Source organism: Macaca mulatta, chromosome 8 (assembly GCF_049350105.2).
Source record: "Macaca mulatta isolate MMU2019108-1 chromosome 8, T2T-MMU8v2.0, whole genome shotgun sequence".
Taxonomy (NCBI): Eukaryota; Metazoa; Chordata; class Mammalia; order Primates; family Cercopithecidae; genus Macaca; species Macaca mulatta.
In genome coordinates, this window is record NC_133413.1 from 19,708,343 (window position 1) to 19,727,181 (window position 18,839).

General features: G+C 41.8%; 1 protein-coding gene across 1 annotated transcript in view; it reads right to left on the reverse strand.

The window, feature by feature from the left end:
- The window catches only part of ASAH1 (N-acylsphingosine amidohydrolase 1), a 30,231-nt gene extending 11,521 nt beyond the window's left edge, over positions 1–18,710 (reverse strand). The window contains exons 1-5 of the mRNA XM_001098342.5: positions 18,582–18,710; positions 9,213–9,259; positions 4,952–5,042; positions 3,289–3,375; positions 717–795 (exon numbers count right to left, since the gene is read on the reverse strand). Coding sequence (XP_001098342.3) covers positions 717–795; positions 3,289–3,375; positions 4,952–5,042; positions 9,213–9,259; positions 18,582–18,659 — 382 coding nt within the window. The 5' untranslated portion in view covers positions 18,660–18,710. The remainder of the gene's footprint in view (positions 1–716; positions 796–3,288; positions 3,376–4,951; positions 5,043–9,212; positions 9,260–18,581) is intronic.
- Positions 18,711–18,839: the final 129 nt, after the last annotated feature.

Here is an 18,839-nt window from a genome sequence, read left to right on the forward strand (position 1 = left end):
TCGAGGAAATGCAAATTGAAACTAAAATGGGATACTGTGACACTCAACAAAAAGGCTCAAGTAAAGACTGACACTATCAAAGAAAAAAAGGAAAAAGACAAGACCGACACTCTTACGAGGAGAATTATCAAGTGGAGAAAACTGAATCACACTCTGCTGATTGTCAACTGCTGGAATCACTGTGGAAAATTGGCAGAATCTACAAGGCTAAACATACAATTACTCTATAACCCAACGGTTCACTTCCTAGGTATATATCCAGAAAAATGAGCACACAGACCCCCAAAAATGTACTAGAATATTTATAATTCATCTATTCTTAATATTGCAAATCTGAAAACAACTCAAATACCCTGTTCATGGAGTAGCACACTACCCATAACGAAAGCACAAGAATCACACACAACAGTTCATATCATTCAGTTCTACTTATATAAAGTTCACGAAGAGGCAAAACTAATCTACGGTGGCGTCAGAATAGTGGTTACTGGAGGAGGCAGTATTTTCTGCAAAGGGGCATGATGGAGCACTGTGGAGTGCTGGGCTCTTCCGTATCTTGATCTGAGTCATGGCTACGTGCATGTATGCATTTCTGAAGCTTCACTGAGCTGTATACGTGAGACCTGTGCACTTTGCTGTATGTATATCACACCTCAATGGAAATTTGTAAAAGAGTTTAATTACTTTTTTTTTAAAAGCTTCTAAGTGAACTTTACCTAAAGGTATATCAGTAACAGCGGCGATACCCTTCATTTCCTCTTCAAAAGGGCCAGGAAAGTTGCCAAGTAGGCCAGGCTGGAAAACAAATATATTAATAAAAGCATTTAACCTAAAAAACATAGTTTGAAATCTAGTTCTTTGACATATAATTTGTTCTAAATACTGCTATCACAATAAGTGATAGGAGTTATTTTTTAAAGCATTTTTACATCATGTGGTTATAAAAAGATTCTATATAATATACTATAGACCAGATTCTCAGATTGTTTTTCCTGTCTTATTTTTCCATCGTTCTCCAGCGAAGGCAGGAATGAGAGTAATTCCACCTGGATGACATAACCTGACCCACACCACAAAAACATCAAAACAAGCACTCCTTGTGTCTCTGCATGAATTCACCCTGTAGCCATTGGCACATACCCTTCTTACCATTTCCTTCCCACACGCACGGAGATAAACCTGAACTAGTCTATCCACAGCCTTGTGTCATGGTTAATGGCTGATCTTTGGCTAACATGAAGTAACTGCATTCTCTTAGCAAACCATAGACTTTAAGCAAATTCAGTGGTGGACATCACATATTTATTCTCAATGGCAACTATTAACATCTAGATCACAACTTAAGTTCACAGCCTTTTGCTGAGATAATGTGTTTAAAATTCACAAATCTCATTTTTTAAACCAACTTGGTAATTATATGCAATGTCACCTAAGCATATTATTTTTTTCCCCCTAGGAACTCAAAGCATTGCCCAAGTGGAATGTTCCAGCCATTTAACAAACAAATGTGACAATGGGTATTTATTAAACACTTATTACATCCAAGCACTATGCTTTATACACAGTATGTCATTTAATCCTTACAACCACCCATATGAAATACATATTAGTAAGTATGATTCTCCCTGATGAGAAAACTGAGGTTTCATAGGTTAAGGAACTTTCCCTAGGACACACAGCTACAATGTGACTGATCCAGCCTTAAAACCCAGTATTGTCCGATTCCAAGGCGTGGCACAAAAACACTCTGCAATGCTGCCCTCCCTGATAACATTCAGAGTAGAGGGGAGATTAAGGCATATGGGGTACGTGGGGACCTCATCCTCTTTTGCTCCTGCCAGCGTTTTTTGTTTTGAGGAAGTCTGGTAAGTTTGAACATAAAGGATAGCCTGAAACAAAAGCTCTGAGAGCATGAACATGAGGGATAATGGGTTTGGTGCTTGGCAGGTACTAGTGTCATAGGGAGGATGTGCCCAGAGCACTCAGCCACTAGGGCAATGATTCTCAACCATGGGAGATTCGGAAATATCTAAGGACATTTTTGGTTGTCACAACTGAGGGGGTGTTACCAGCATCCCTGGGTAAGGGCCATCCTGCAATGCACAGGACAGCCCCATGACAAAGAGATACCCACCCCAGGTTGGGCATCCTGAAATGTAGAGGACAGCCCTGCAACAAAGAGATAGATACCCATTCCAGACTGGGCATCCTGAAATGTAGAGGACAGCCCTGCCACAAAGAGATACCCACCCCAGGCCGGGCATCCTGAAATGTGTAGGACAGCCCCATGACAAAGAAATATCCAACCTAGGCGGGGCATGGCAGTTCACACGTATGATCCCAACACTTTGGGAGAACACTTTGGGAGGCTGAGGCGGGAGGATCGCTTGAGCCCAGGAGTTGGGAGACCAGCCTGGGTGACATAGCAAGCCTCCGTCTCTACTAAAAATTCAGAAAATTAGCTGGGTGTTGTGGCACATGACTGTAGTTCCAGCTACTCAGGAAGTTGAGGCAGGAGGATCCCTTGAGTCTGGGAGATCAAGGCAGCTATGAGCTGTGATCACGCCACTGCACTCCAGCTTGGGCTACAGAGTGAGAGGAGTGAGGTCTCAAAAAAAGCTGCCCAACCCCAAATGTCATTAGTGCCCAAAATCTGCCATCAAGTGCAATGAGGATCTCTTTAACAGTTCTAGGGGCCAGGCCCTAGGTGTTTCATTGGTTCTGCGTTAACAAAAACGGGGCTGAGAAATGGAGTGAGAAATGGGAGTCTTCCTGTATGACCAGGATGAAAATGAAATGGTTTGGTGATTGCGCAGAAACACTCAACCCAAATGAGTTTTGGGGTCAGAGCTACCAAGGAACTCTACAGAATAGGGGGCCAGGCTGAGTACATCGTTTGGTCATAATTTGGTCATATCTAGGAAAAAAAATCTCTGAATGTCCCTGAGATACCTAAGAAAAAAAACCAAGTCTTCAATAGTGAACTCACTGATAAAGGGAAGGAAACACCATATTCCCAGATGAAGGATGTTTATCTGCCCAGTGTCGTAATGTAGTCCCATCCTTTTACGAAACCATAATTTGCTATGCTGTTACCCTAATATGACCAATCCCCCAAATTTAAGTCCCTCTGAAGTTCTCACAGTGAGCTAGATTCACGCACATCTGTCCCAGTCCCTGCGAAGAGGCTGTTGAATTATGCCCTTAAATAAATACCAGAGCATTTTCTGATTTTTGTGTGTAATGTGTATGTGCTTAACATTTATTGTGAGAAATAATATTTCTTACCAATTTTTCATCCACTATCTGCATAACTTTTCCACTTGGGACGAATGTATTTACCATATTCTTCAGAGAATTCACTATAACTTTTAGCTGAAAAATAAATAAAATGCTTACTAAAAGATATAATGAAATGCTGTCAAGATTACCTTTTGGCTTACCCATATGTAGGTAAAAGAGAGTGCTATTTGACAATTTTTATATATATATAAAATATAAATATAAAATATATATTTATAAATATATATAAAAAATTAAATATATATAAATATAATTAAATATATATAAATATAATTAAATATATATAAATATAATTAAATATATATATTTATATATATAAATATAAAAATATAAATATATGTATTTTTAAAACAGGGTCTCGCTCTGTCACCCAGGCTGGAGTGCAGTAGCACCATCTCGGCTCACTGCAATCTCTGCCTCCCGGGTTCAAGGGATTCTCCTGCCTCACCCTCCCAAGTAGCTGGGATTACAAGCGTGCATCACCATGCCCAGCTAATTTTTGTATTTTTTTTTTTTTTAAGAGTTGGAAATCAGCTTGGGCAACATGGAGTTTCACTGTTGCCGCCCAGGCTGGAGTGCAATGGCACGATCTTGGCTCACCGCAACCTCCGCCTCCCGGGTTCAAGCGATTCTCTTGCCTCAGCCTCCCAAGTAGCTGGGACTACAGGCATACACCACCATACCTGGCTAATTTTTGTATTTTTAGTAGAGACGGGGTTTCATCATCTTGGCTAGGCTGGTCTCAAACTCCTGACCCTGTGATCCACCCACCTCAGCCTTCCAAAGTGCAGGGATTATAGGCGGGAGCCACCGCGCCTGGTTTAATTTTTGTATTTTTAATAGAGATGGGGTTTCACCATGTTGGCCAGGCTGGTCTTGAACTTCTGACCTCAGGTGATCCGCCTTCCTCAGCCTCCCAAAGTACTGGGATTGATTACAGGCATGAGCCACCATGCCTGGCCTCAATTAATATATTAATACAGTAAGTCTAATTTTATCTTTAAAGTGAATTTAATTCTTAATGATTTACATGAAGGGAGATGACATAAAGGGAAAGAAACCAAGATAAAGTTTACAAAACAGAACAAAGGCTACAGAGGAATGACTTCTTTTCCTCTACTGTCATTTACTGTATGTAGCAGAAAGGTATCAAAAGCATATTCTGTGGGTAATTTCATGAAGTGTTCTTTTAAAAATACAATAATATTTAATAAAGTTAGAAATAAAAGATTTAACACTCAATCTTCACAGTCCTTGGGGGGAAAATAAATAAATAAAATAAAAAATATGGCCAGGCATGGTGGCTCATGCCTATAATCCCAGCACTTTGGCAGGCCAAGGCGGGAGGATCACTTGAGGTCAGGAGTTGGAGATCAGCTTGGGCAACATGGCAAAATCTTGTCTCTACTAAAAATACAAAAATTAGCCGGCATGGTGGCAGGTGCCTGTAAATTCCAGCTATTCGGGAAGCTGAGGTGGGGGACTTGCTTGAACCCAAGAGGCGGAGGTTGCGGTGAGCTGAGATCGTGCCACTGCACTCCAGCCTGGGTGACAGAGTGAGACTCTGTCTCAAATAAATAAATAAATAAATAAATAAATAAATAAATAAAATAAAAAATAAATAAAAGATTTAAGCATCATAGCATACCATTGGTGCCTTGTCAGCCATCAATTCATGCCATCTTTTGTAGGGTGGTAAATCAAGATTTATGGTGTACCATGGAGCTGGACCTCTGTACCTGTAATGAGAGGTGTATCATCTTGAAATGATGAAAGGGTTTTTTGAGAGGGTTAGATAACATCTATAAGGATATAAGAGAGGCATAGTCTTAACGACAGTGTCCAATTTGATTACCCAAACCAACATTTGGAAAGACAGTTCATTCTCTACCTAGTGCTTCTAGGTTGAGCACACAATCATAAGTGGTCACAGAAATCTTGGAATAGAATGATCTAGTAGGGAAGGTTCATGTGAATTGGTTTTCTATGAAAAAATCAACTATGGCTTAAGAGCTCTAACCTAATTATCACTGATGGGAAATACCTCCCATTTTTTTTCTCCTAAATATCTGCAAAGATTTAGTCTAGGCTCTGGACAATTCTCCAATTGATTTCCAGTTTCAGAATTCTCTCAGTGAGTGTAACACCATTGCCAAACCATTGTCTCCAGTGTTGGCTTCAGGAAGATCATCACCCTCTAAGCCCCAGAGTAGCAACATGTATTATCTTCCCATGACCAGCTTCAAGAACCTTCATGATTCTGTCAGCCATCCTCATCTTCCCTATTATATACCTCTTCTCTTCTCATTTTTCTGTAGAAAGTCCAAGCCCGAGCCATATTCTGTCATATCCTTTCTCCAACTTCCTACTCTTTAACTTACGAGTAGCAATTTCTGAGGATATAGCAACATCCACTCACTTATCAAGGGAGCTGGGCCGTATCTCTGGTGGATGAATTCTATAACTATTTTTGTTGCTATAGGAATATTATTTTCCGGCCCTTGTTACTAAACTGAAATAGCTTTTAAGGGTGTGCCATTTCGTGGTTTATCAGTATAAACCTATGCCTAAAAATAATCATCATCTGTTCCACTTATCTGCTCCTGAGACGGGTAGGGTGACTCTGGTATGTGCCACAATGACACCAGTCACCTAAATAGAAATGTTATCTAGATTTATGTCCATAGCTGGAGATGGGCTATTACCTAAGTCATGAACTGTGGTTCTATTTATATTTCCACTGTCATAAATAATTACTTCGTTCTCTAAATAATGCTGTGTAACTGGGGGCCCTGGTACGTGTATGAGGTTTTATGAAACTGTTAACTAGCAGACACCCAGGTTGTGATTTAGACAAAAGAAAAGCATACTCCATTTTGGAAACGTACATTTAAACAAAATCACAGTGAATGAATTTTCTTCTTCTCAAAGCATTTTCAAGTTCCCCATTGTCTAGGAGCTGATATCTACATGAAATACTACAATACTTATATTCCAGAAAAAAAGCTTTTCATCACGACAAATTAATTCCATTTCTGATGGACCATAATTTTGCATGTAAAATTTTGTCCCACAATTCAGTAAGTAATTATTGTTCCCCATCCATATTACGGGCAGGTGTTACTAGCCTTCCCTCTCCCTTCAAGTGTGCACTTAGATTTCTATGTTTAGTAGCACAGATAACTCAGCGGCCTGTTGGAGCAATGCACGTCGTCCCTATGAACTCCAATCAGCTGCTCCTCACCTCATAACACACAACCAATCCCAAATCATGCCTCTGTATCTGCCATAAAATCCTGATCCTTTTTCAGCCGAGTCTTGGGTAGGCTCATGGATCTCCCAGAGGCGATGAAGAGGGATGAACGCAACACAACGGACAGACAATGAAGGGATTACAATGAAGTGGGGATAAGACTACACAGACCTCTCTACCATCAAACCTGCGCTAATTAGAATTTGAGAGAACTGGTTAATCTAATAAACAAAATTATTTTAATAGCTAAAGCTTAGTCACAATCGCACATTTTACCTCTCGTTAAACAGTTTTCTAAAACATTTCAGTATTTAACTTGTGCGCCTCAATTTCCCCATAAGAATAAAAGAGCATCCACCTTATAATAGCAGCGAAGACACTACATGAAAAATGCAAAAAAAACCCAAAACAAAACAAAAAACACTTAGCAGCACTGGCATTCAATCAACGGTAGTTATCACAGTGTATTTTCCTACTTCACTACAAACAAGAAATATCATTTCATCATTTTTGAGACTTAGTGTTTGCAATGTCCATGCGATTCATAACATCAGTAACATCGCCTGAACCCACATGGCTACCCGGGTCGCATGGAAACTAGTCCAAGTGACACAACACACACATTTACAAATAAGAAAGCAGGTGCTAGCCACCCGGTGAGCAGTGGGAAAGAAATGCTGAATGCGACTCAGATGGATTCAGGGGTGACCTGGCTATCAGTTCCTTTATCTCCAGCATTGGTTTGACTAGCCATGCTGGCCAAACAGGTTATCTTTTTCTTTCCTCATATTTGCCCATGGATGCTGCTCAAATCTATGCGCTTAATTGAAAAGGATGATCTCACAGGACAGGACAACTGTTTGTCATTCAGAGGTATATAAATACCACACTTATCTCCTAGATCTCAAGATCCACTGATAAGAGTTCAGAGAGGAGAAGGATGAGAGCAAAGCTGGGGCTTTTTGTGTAGGAAAGCAGGCTGGTGTGGTAAAAAGTAACCTAGCAGAAAAATGAAGGCAAGGAAAGAAACACATGTTATGTCTACGTATACATGTGTATGTGTTCAGGGGTATATATGTATGTGTATGTGTAGGTACGTATGTGCGTATGTAGACACACACTCACACGCACACGGCAATAAGGAATCAGTAAAATGCCCAATCAACAAAGGTTTATGGTTTCCAATTACAGGGCATTCAATTTACAGACACATGTAAAGTGCACCTAAAAGAGAGTAGAAACGGCCTTAAACATGGAAGGCACCTCATTAAATGTTCAATGAATCGGGCCAGTAAGACCAGCTGAGACACACAATCAATTGGTAAGGCAAACATGTCACTGAAGACCAGAAGGATGCCAGTGATGACAGAAAGGAAGACTTTCAGAGAGCAGGCCATTGAAGAAAGAGCTGGAATGAACACGGGCCCCGAACACCATCCAAACGGGTTACCTCTAAATTACTTCCTGCCAAATACTGGCCTCTTTCTACATAAAGGCGAGTAAGTCAAAATAATTTAGTTTATTATAGTTTCACGCTATCCGGGACAGAAGCTATTTAGAATACATCCTTTAGACAACAGCAGTACAACATATATAATTTGGAACGTTGCAGAAACTGAGAATGTCATCTTGATATCACCTGACAGAGTTGTACTGTTTTCCCCTACAACCAGCAGGCTACTTGCAGCGAGAGGGCAGTGTAGGAGAGTAAGATCACCATCCCCTATACTTGTTCCTTCTTTTCTCTGTTCTGTACCCTCTGGGTCTGCAAGCTGTTATTATGGCTTTCTCACAGGCCCATTTAAACACTGAGGATTTGCAAAGACCAAAATCTAGACTAAAAATATTAATGTTAAACACAGTGAATCATGACACTGGTCCTCCTCTTAGGTGTTCCAATCCTGTTCTGTCCTCGATAGCTCTGTTGTGCCAAGCTTTATTTTGAGAACGTATCACATATGGGGTCCTATGCTTTTTTGTTCCAAAATAATTTGGTGGTTTATAATCCAGGCACCACAGAGAATCACAGGTTATTTCAAATACAGCCCTTATATTTGTCAAAGATGAGAAAAACATTTCGTGGTAGACAGAAGAATTTAGTGGAGAATGAAAATCCTTTTCTTTTTTTGGAGACGGAGTCTCGCTCTGTCACCCAGGCAGGAGTGCAGTGGAGTGATCTCTGCTCACTGCAAGCTCCACCTCCCAGGTTCACGCCATTCTCCTGCCGCAGCCTCCCAAGTAGCTGGGACTACAGGCACCCGTCAGCACGCCTGGATAATTTTTTTTATTTTTAGTAAACACGGGATTTCACCGTTTGCCAGGATGGTCTCGATCTCCTGACCTCGTGATCCACCCGCCTCAGCCTCCCAAAGTGCTGTGATTACAGGCGTGAGCCACCACGCCTGGCTGAAAATGTTTTTCTTTCCGCTGATTGTGATAGGCTAGCAGTGGGCATTTGAATCGGAAGATATTTTCATATTTGTCCAAGATCTCAGCCGAATGCATAATACGCAAACCTGAGAAACAAACCTCTGTCTCAGAATGGAAAACATGACTTAAGATTTTATTCACTACCATTAGTTTATGAGCAATTATTACAGAGAGGAGAAACTTCGCAAAGGTCAAAGGGAGTTTTCATCATCTGATGTTTACTCACGTTGGTCCTGACGGAGGATAGGTTGATTTTCTGCAGTCTTCTGTCCACTAAAAAGCAAAGAAAATTAAGTTTCAGAAAATAACAAATGCTTGCTAATGGAATAAGCAATTTCAAAAGTAGTTAATCTGTGAAGACAAAATCAAGTCTGATTTTGCTCTTTTACACCATTTCAATGCCTCTTTTTTTTTTTTTTGAGACGGAGTCTCGCTCTGTTGCCCAGGCTGGAGTGCATGCAGTGGCGCAATCTCCGCTCACTGCAAGCTCCGTCACCTCCCGGGTTCACGCCATTCTCCTGCCTCAGCTTCTCTAGAAACTGGGACTACAGGCGCCCGCCACCACGCCCAGCTAATTTTTTTGTATTTTCCGTAGAGATGGGGTTTCACCGTGTTTGCCAGGATGGTCTCGATCTCCTGACCTCGTGATCCGCCCACCTCAGCCTCCCAAAGTGCTGGGATTACAGGCGTGAGCCACCGTGCCCGGCTTCAATGCCTCTTAAAAGAAGTCTTTTCCTTCCAAGAAAACTTGTAAAATCCTACACCATTAAGTGGATTTTCAGTTTCAATTCAATTTGCGAAAGTGCTAGGTGTTATAATTTGGCTCTAATATTGCAAATATATTGAGTAACAAACAAATGTAACAAAGCAGATGGAAAATGTTTATGTTAGAGAGGCTGACTTAGCACTAAAAGTAAATGACCTGATAGGATGTGTTATCTGAACTTACCAGCCATGTGTATTGCAACCTGTCCTGGGATTTGCCTCCCAAACCAGATTTTCAGGGCACACAGCACAGGGCCCTTCATCATCTTTCCAAAACTTACCATCCCAGCCTCATCTCCTGACACTCCCCTTAGTACTTATGCAAGCACTTCCTATGATCTCTTACCCTTCCAAGCCCATGCCTGTGCTATTCCCTCTTGCTAGAACGCCTTTTCCTTACTGCTGGTTCTAACTTCCAAGATTCAGTTCAAGTATTTTCTTTCTTGTGAGTCTTCATCTATCTTCCATATAAAAATAGTCATACCCTCATTTATACTCTCACAGCATTTGTACACATACACATCACCACGTTTATGACACTGCATTATAATCATTTGTTCATGTTCCTCATCAATACCAGACTGTGCTCCTTGAGGCGAGGATGGCCCCCAACACTGAGGTCACTGCCTGAGACAATGAATGAACGAGACTGTTTTAGGGAGAGTTCTCCAAGCTTCGTGGCAAAATAGAATCTTCTCCTAAACTTATCCAAAAAAGTCCACATAGATTTATGGTTCTTTTGTTACTCATTCAACGTATCAAGTGTATTTATCTCCTTTCCTCTGGAGAACCAGTACTGTGAAAGTAAAATAATTGTTTTAAAAAAGTACAAACCCAAAATAAGATAAAGTAGAGTAGGTAAGAAAACTCTTGGAATTGTAGCTTGAGCTCAGAAAATACATCTGCTGCAAAGCCGTGTAAGAATGGGGGTCTAGCATCTTGTTTTAACTTTGGTAACAAGGGGAATATATACAGTAGGTTGACATTACCTTTGATTCAAACATTAGCTGTCAAATTTGCCTTACCACAGTATAAGTTTCTCATATATGTGTGGCTTTGTCTTATAATTTTGGGTTGAATTCATTAAGAAACAATATCAAGTCTGTAGCAAAAGCTAATTTCCAAAGCCATTCATGTTCAATAATAGTGGCTGGGGGCAGTTCTTGTTTAGAAAAACTTCAGTCTCAAATGTGAACTCGAAGACTGCAAAACTTCATAGCTACCAAGACATCTAATGGCTCTGTCACAAGAGACATCAGGATATCTGGCCTCTATTTCTGACAAAAATTCACAGAAATGATGATAGTTATATCCACAAGAGTAAATGAAGCTCATGGTTTACACTGCTGGTTCAATAACACATGAGATTCCAATACTTTCCATAAAGTACCTGAAAAGGAATCCTCTAATAAATAACCATAAGCTTTAAACACCTTGCATGTTCCCAAGTTTTGTGAATTTACTCAACTCAGCATTTTCTACTCACAAATATTACCACTGTCAATTTGTATATATCTTGGCAGATTCCATTTCAGGTTAAAGGGAATCACTATTTTCTCAACTTCTTTGAAAACATCCTCGCCTATAGTTGTTTTACACAGATTCAGAGGCTAATTCTTCAGTCACTTCAAACTTGGCACTGATCATCTAATAAATATCAACAACTGATCAGTTATCGGTACATTGAGAGTCAAGAAAAATCATTCAAAATCACATGCTTTGTTCTTTAATTGATATTGATGTTGCTCCCGAAGTCCAGGACAAGGGTTCTCATTTAACGACATGTAAAATAATTTCATTTTCCCTGGACACAATACTTCTGCTGCTACAATCGAATACAATTTAGTTAACCCACTGTTGGTAAATGGCTTTCCTTATTTTGCTAATAAATGAGCTACTTAGACACTTATTTGGGTTGCAGCTTAATTTTACTTTGTAAAATTTATAAATAAATTCTGCTGTGATGAGATACTCCGCTCTATATTTTCTTGTTTATCTGACCATTGTTTTCCTATGAGTTGGGAATACTGTGATGCGTACTTAACCCAAGTGCTTAATTTTATGACCACGTTGTGGACATAAGACCCTGCTCCATTAGTGACTTGCAGAAAGTTACACAGCTGGTGACCGAATCAGAGTCAATGGCTTCCCCTGCTCTATCGAACAGCTTCCCACAGAGATAATAAAACCAATGCCTCACTTTAATTCCTAACAATAATCTGCACTTAGTTCAGGGCTTCTGATGACCACTAGAATCAACTCGGCAAATTAATGACTTCTATCCCTCCCTAATAATTAAATTTGCACACCCTGGGTTCCAAAGCCAAAATAAACATCAGATTACAGGCACATTCCTTACTGTGAGCGAAGTTGAAAATGCTCTGTCAAGGATTAGCAGAGAATGTGACCTGCCCCAGAAGTAACAGCTAAAGAGCAAGCTAGCAACAATACATGTGGGAGTCTGAGGTTGATAATGACTCTTGGTTTCAATAAACAAACATGAAACCGGCATAGAATGTGATGGCAAGAAAACGGGATAAATGTGAGAAAATAAGAAAGTCAGCAGCTATGAGACTACAGTATTTCAGGGACTCACATGGCATGAACGCCTAAGTCATTTATGCAAAATGGTTAGTTTTAGGGGTAGGGTGGAAAAAAGAGCTACTTCTTCACCCTCAAAAAAGAATTCTATAGGGAGACACAGCTTCAAAACCCATGAGTAGCCCTAAAACAGAATTATAATGAACTTATTTAATGTTATTTAAAGTTTCTTACTATCCCCAACTTTATACACACTTTTGATTACAGACAACTCTATTAAGGTAAGTAGAAACTTAAATAGATGATACATAAATATTAGAAACAGATGACATGAACAGAGATTATGTGGTCGGGATGGTATACTATGTTACACCCTATCACAGGAAACAAAATCTAACTTAGAATTAATTCTCTCTAACCCTCTCCCCCCAGTCCCTCTCTTTCTCTTTCCCTCTCTCTCCCTCCCCTTCCCTGCCTTTCTCCCTGCCCCCTAGTTGTCTCCTCAGAGTGGAGAGAACTGGTAAAAATCTGATGTTTCCATGCATGTGAAGCTCTCTAGGCCAGGTGTGGTGGTTCATGCCTGTAATTCCAGCACTTTGGGAGGCTGAGGTGGGTGGATCACCTGAGGTCAGGAGTTCAAGGCTAGTCTGGCCAACATGGTGAAACCTCGTCACTACTAAAAATGCAAAAATTTGCTGGGTGTGGTGGCATGTGCCTGTAATCCTAGGTACTCGGGAGGCTGAGGTAGGAGAATCCCTTGAACCCAGAAGGTGGAGGTTGCAGTGAGACAAGATAGCACCACCGCGCTCCAGCCTGGGTGACACAGCGAGATTCTGTCTCAAAAAAAAAAAAAAAGAAAGAAAGAAACTCTCTGGAAAGTGTTTTTAAAAGACTGCTTGGGTCAGCAAATTCTCTAATTTTTCTGGTTATTTGATAGAAACTTAAGCCTCTTTGTCCTCCCCATTCATTAAGAGAAACTAATTACAGAGCTACTGAACGTAACGTTCTAAAAAACACAAAAATATAAAGACAATAGTATTTCATTGTCTCAATGAATGCTCCAGACCCTTAAAAAATGACATAACTTGTACGGCTCCTTAAAATATTTGAGCCCTACAGAATTAGGAGACCCTCAATGAAATGTATGTGTCTAACAATGAACTTTAAAAGTCCAGAAAGCCCTTGTGTGCTTGTCTTATTCAAATACTCAGAAAGAGACAATGAAAGATAATCTAAAATTATATACCTCGTCAGTTTTCATACCCATCAGAAGCCAAACGACTCTCGCAAGACAATTTTTCATTCAATTCTTGAATTCATCAACAACTATTTTCCAGATAAGTTTTTCCTATAATGTCCTCTTATGTACAACTCAGCAGAAACACTGAATGCAAAGAGGAAGGTTTCTTATGTGTATAACAAGTCACATGAGCTTGTCAATGTTTTCACTTGTCTTCTGGGCTTTGATGCAATGGCATCCTATTACGCTACTGATATTTAAGCCAAAGGAATGTGAATAAACCCTCCATGAGAGGAAGGACCTCATCTATCTCATTGGCGGACGCATTCCCAGCATGTAGGAGTCAGGCACACATAGTAGGCAAGCAGTATTTGTTGAATAAGTGAAAAGATTACACCTGTGTGTTCCTTCTTTGGGAGAAGTAGGGAAAAGCAGATGAAGCACAATAAATTCCTCGGCCAGATGCGGTCTATGAGATTTCTGGCAACTGTGTGAAAATCATTGCTAAAGCTGATTCAATAGCCAATGTCAACAATGTTGACATATGCTGTTAACTCATATGAGAAGTTGATGCATAAAAATAAGTTTACTTTGGCAATTAATTACTAAGCCATTATGTTTCATCTTCACACATCTTAAGAAGTGGGTCAGGGCCGGGCGCGGTGGCTCAAGCCTGTAATCCCAGCACTTCGGGAGGCCGAGACGGGCGGATCACGAGGTCAGGAGATCGAGACCATCCTGGCTAACACGGTGAAACCCTGTCTCTACTAAAAAAAAATACAGGCCGGGCGCGGTGGCTCAAGCCTGTAATCCCAGCACTTTGGGAGGCCGAGACGGGCAGATCACGAGGTCAGGAGATCGAGACCATCCTAGCTAACACGGTGAAACCCCGTCTCTACTAAAAAAATACAAAAAACTAGCCGGGTGAGGTGGCGGGCGCCTGTAATCCCAGCTACTCGGGAGGCTGAGGCAGGAGAATGGCGTAAACCCGGGAGGCGGAGCTTGCAGTGAGCTGAGATCCGGCCACTGCACGCCAGCCCGGGCGACAGAGCAAGACTTCCTCTCAAAAAAAAAAAAAAAAAAAAAAAATACAAAACACTAGCCGGGCGTGGTGGCGGACGCCTGTAGTCCTAGCTACTCCAGAGGCTGAGGCAGGAGAATGGCGTGAACCCGGGAGGCGGAGCTTGCATTGAGCTGAGATCCGGCCACTGCACTCCAGCCTGGGTGACAGAGCAAGACTCCGTCTCAAAATAAATAAATAAATAAATAAATAAATAAATAAATAATAAAAAATAAAAATAAAAATAAAAGAAGTGGGTCAGACTTATTACTGAGAGCAGCCATCTCTCCCCTCTAGTTCCTTTCCTGCCGATCACCCTCAGCCTACTGCAAGCTATTTTCTGCCCCCAACACTGCTCTGGCCGAGGTGACCAACGACCTCCAGTTGCCTAGTATCATAATACTGTTGACATCTCAATAATATTCAACATAGTTAACCCATCCTAGTCTCTTCCCTGAACTTCCTGTCCCACTTACTCTTCTGTTTTGTTTTGCTTTGCTGTGTGTGTGTGTGTGTGAGAAGAAGTCTCCCTCATTGCCCAGGCTTGGCTCACTGCAACCTCTGCCTTCCAGGTTCAAGCAATTCTCCCGCCTCAGCCTCCTGAGTAGCTGGGACTACAGGCCTGAGCCACTATGCCCAGCTAATTTTTGTATTTTTAGTAGAGATGGGGTTTCCCCATGTTGGGCAGGCTGGTCTCAAACTCCTGACCTCAGGTGATCCACCCGCGTTGGCCTCCCAAAGTGCTGGGATTACAGGCGTGAGCCACCGTGCCCAGCCTGCCCTGTTTTAACTTTGGCAATTTCTCCTCTTCCTGACACATACATGTGCAAGTTACTTAGCCTTTGCCTAGTTCTCTTTCTTCTCTTTCTCTAGTCCTCTTTCTAGGTGAGTTCATCTGCTCCAAGGGCTTCAAATAATATCATTATGCCAATGACTCTCAGTGTCTCTCTTCTGAGGGCCAGAACGAGTGGCCTGCTGAATGTTTCTCTGCCACCTGAGATTTAACACATACCCCAAATGAAAACGATCCCCATTCTTCAGCCCCCAAGCTTTCCCCTCCCCATGTTCCCTGGCACTGATGCCACCATTCGCCCAGTGAAGCACTTCGGTAATGTGCAGGTCACGCTGACACCTCACTCCCTCATCCTCACCCAATCCTTCCTTCTGCTCATTTGCCCTCCTGATTTTTTTCTAGAACATCTACTTCTCTCCCTCACCCCTGGTGCCACCATCCTTCAATGCACCCTGTTTCTTTTCTAGACCAGTCTCCTCACATCTACCCTTGCTGCCCTCCAATCCAGACTCATCTTTTTAAAGTGAAAATGTTATCTTGGCTAAAACCATTTAATGGCCTCCCATTGGCTGGTTCCAGATTCTCCCATTTTTTAGGATAAATTTCTGAATCCTTAGTAAGAGTCTAAAGAACCCTGGATGATGTCATCTGGTGCTGTCTCTCCAGACAGTTCTTGTGCCACTGTCTTCACCATCATCTCTTAATAGGCTCCTAAAAAATTCAATAACGAAGAAAAACTCAGGAGGACCTTAACATATGAATATTGTGAAAAGTCTCAAAAACAAACAAAAAATCCCTACAGATGTTCCAAATCAAATGACTTGTTTCCAATTTAAAGCCAGTTCTCATTATTCATATTTATCAAAAGTAGTTTTGAAATATCTTTTGCTACCACGAGGCAATAGTTTATCATATAATGACTCCAACCAAAAAACTGCTTCTTCTTCTCAGAGAATGAAGTCACGGAACTTCTCTAAGGTTCTAAAGGTCCTTTTGGCCCATGGATCCCAGGATTCTCCAGGCCAGTAAAAAAAATTAATGAGGCCTTGGCACAGGAGGGTCCAAATTTTTATTCTGTCAAATGGAGATGTTAAAACAAAACAAATTCCATGCCCACAACATCTACCTCTGCCGTTAGCTGATTTTTAAGAACGTGTTAGTAACAATGAAAACTGGAAGTCCATACAATCAGAATAAAGATTAACATTCTAAATTAATAATTTTAGTTTTGCATTCTTACTTTTCTGATTTCATTGAAAACAGCTTCCCAAACTGACACCAGTGGCCAGACTAGACTTTGCTAATCGCTGTTCTAGGTAAGAACTATTACATCCATTGAGAGGTTGTTGATTCTTCTTCTGAAAATAGCTATCAAAATACTTTTGCTAGAATAAATAAAGCTATTGAGAAAGAAGAAAAAATAGCCTCCAACACCTGAAACTGCTCTGAGTTCCACAGCTATATCTCAATATTATTACAAGCCCATCTGACACTCACAGCCCGGTAAGCTCTGTTTTCCTCCTGGACATAAACAATCTCACAGATAGCTACCTCGGATAAGATTATTTGGAGACGTGACAAAGAAAGACAAAGCAATGCCACTTGAGGATTTTGTCCAAGCACAGACAAAAACAAGGTCACCTGCAACGCACAAAACACCAAGCATCCCCTTCTCTTGCTAAGTAGAATGACTATTGCTTCCTTAGTCATAGAATTGCCTTTTTTTTTTTTTTTAATTATACTTTAAGTTCTAGGGTACATGTGCACAACGTGCAGGTTTGTTACATATGTATACATGTGCCATGTTGGTGTGCTGCACCCATCAACTCGTCTAACAGCATTCTATCTACAGCAAAGCCCGGTTCCTTAGTCTTACCCCAAATCATGCAACCAAAGTTCAAATTCTGTAATGGGTTTTTTTCTATAATCCACCGTCGCTCGTGGTGTGTGTTCTTATTTGCCTCAAAGAACACTAAACCCAATTTGTTCAACTCATAGTGTGTTCCTGGTGGTCTTTGAATGAAGGGCCCTGACAGTAGCAAAGTATCAAACTCTTTCAAAATTCCGGTAATACCAACTACCCTCAAGCAAATTAATTCCCTACCCACGGTAGAGCAATTTTATTTTACGGCCTTTCAATCGAGTCCGCATATATGTTCTGTGCATTTTTCTATTACAAGAAAAACTGTATATACTATTCTGGATTCTACTTTTATCTGCTAAACATTATATCAGTTTTAAAGGCTAAGTCATATCCCAACATGATTTTAAAGAATTTCTCCTTACAGGTATAAAAGAAGAGAAAGTACATCTTGCCTCCACTTTCAATAACCTACCTAAGCTATTCAAGACCATCTCATATTCAGCCTCAGGCCAGATGCGCCAGGTTCCTACTTATCCGGTCTGTTGGCAAAGACAAACGCAGTCTGACTGCTTTATAAAGAAATGAATTATGAAAGAGTACTAGCGTCAAGAGTACTCGGGCGTTAGGCATGTTCAGTAAACAATAGTGTAACCTCTGGCTAAAGATTTTCTCACTCTAGGTCTACTTCCTCTTGTGTAAAATAAAAGGGTCACGCTAGTCCCTCACTGTCTCTCGCAGTTAGGAAGTCCGTGGCCCTGTGACTTGCTCTTGGGAAAGAGCCACGGGACAGGCGATCCCATGACTTGGGTGCAAAAGGCCACAGGGGGCCCTATGGGGCATGCCCAGGGCTGCTAGCACTGCCCAGGCTTGGGGCCACTCAGCGTTTCCCAGGGCCCTGCAGTATCCTGAGCTGAGCTCCTGAACTTCGGAAGAAAGCACCTGGCCATCAGGCAGTCTGTCCTTGAGTGAGTAATGCACACAGGTCTACCGGAACATTTTATTTAAACAGTTCAAAATGCAAGGGCCTGGAACTGGTTATTCAAGTACACTCACTCAAATTTGCGAATATGCGAATCACTTCCAGGTATCCTGCAGAGATCAGGATTTCCTTTAAAGGTGTTCTAGTTCCATCCAGGTAGCACCGAATCAACCGAGGACGGAGTTCACCAGCCCGCTTTGAACCCACATCCCCGTGCACGAAACCGCAGACCCCCGAAAAGACGCTGTCCAGCACCAGGTGTTCCTCGTCCCCGCCCGCCCCGCCACACCTGCGCCTCCATCCGCGCCCGCACCTGCACGCCCCTCTCTGCGCCTCGGCTCAAGCTCACTCACCGGCGGCGCGTGCTGCGCGACAGCACAGCTGACGGCGGCAGCCAGGAGGACTAAGGCGAGGCGACTCCGGCCCAGCATCGCTCCGGGGACCAACGCCACTCCTCGGACGCCAGCAGAGGCAAACAGAAGAGCCGCCTGGGCCGGGGGCAGGCCACGCCCCCCTCCGCCGCGTGACCCGCGACCTGGGACCGCACCATCCCAGGCAGTAGGGGAGCACTCGGAGGAGGCAGGACTGGACGGAGAGGACGGGGCTTTTCA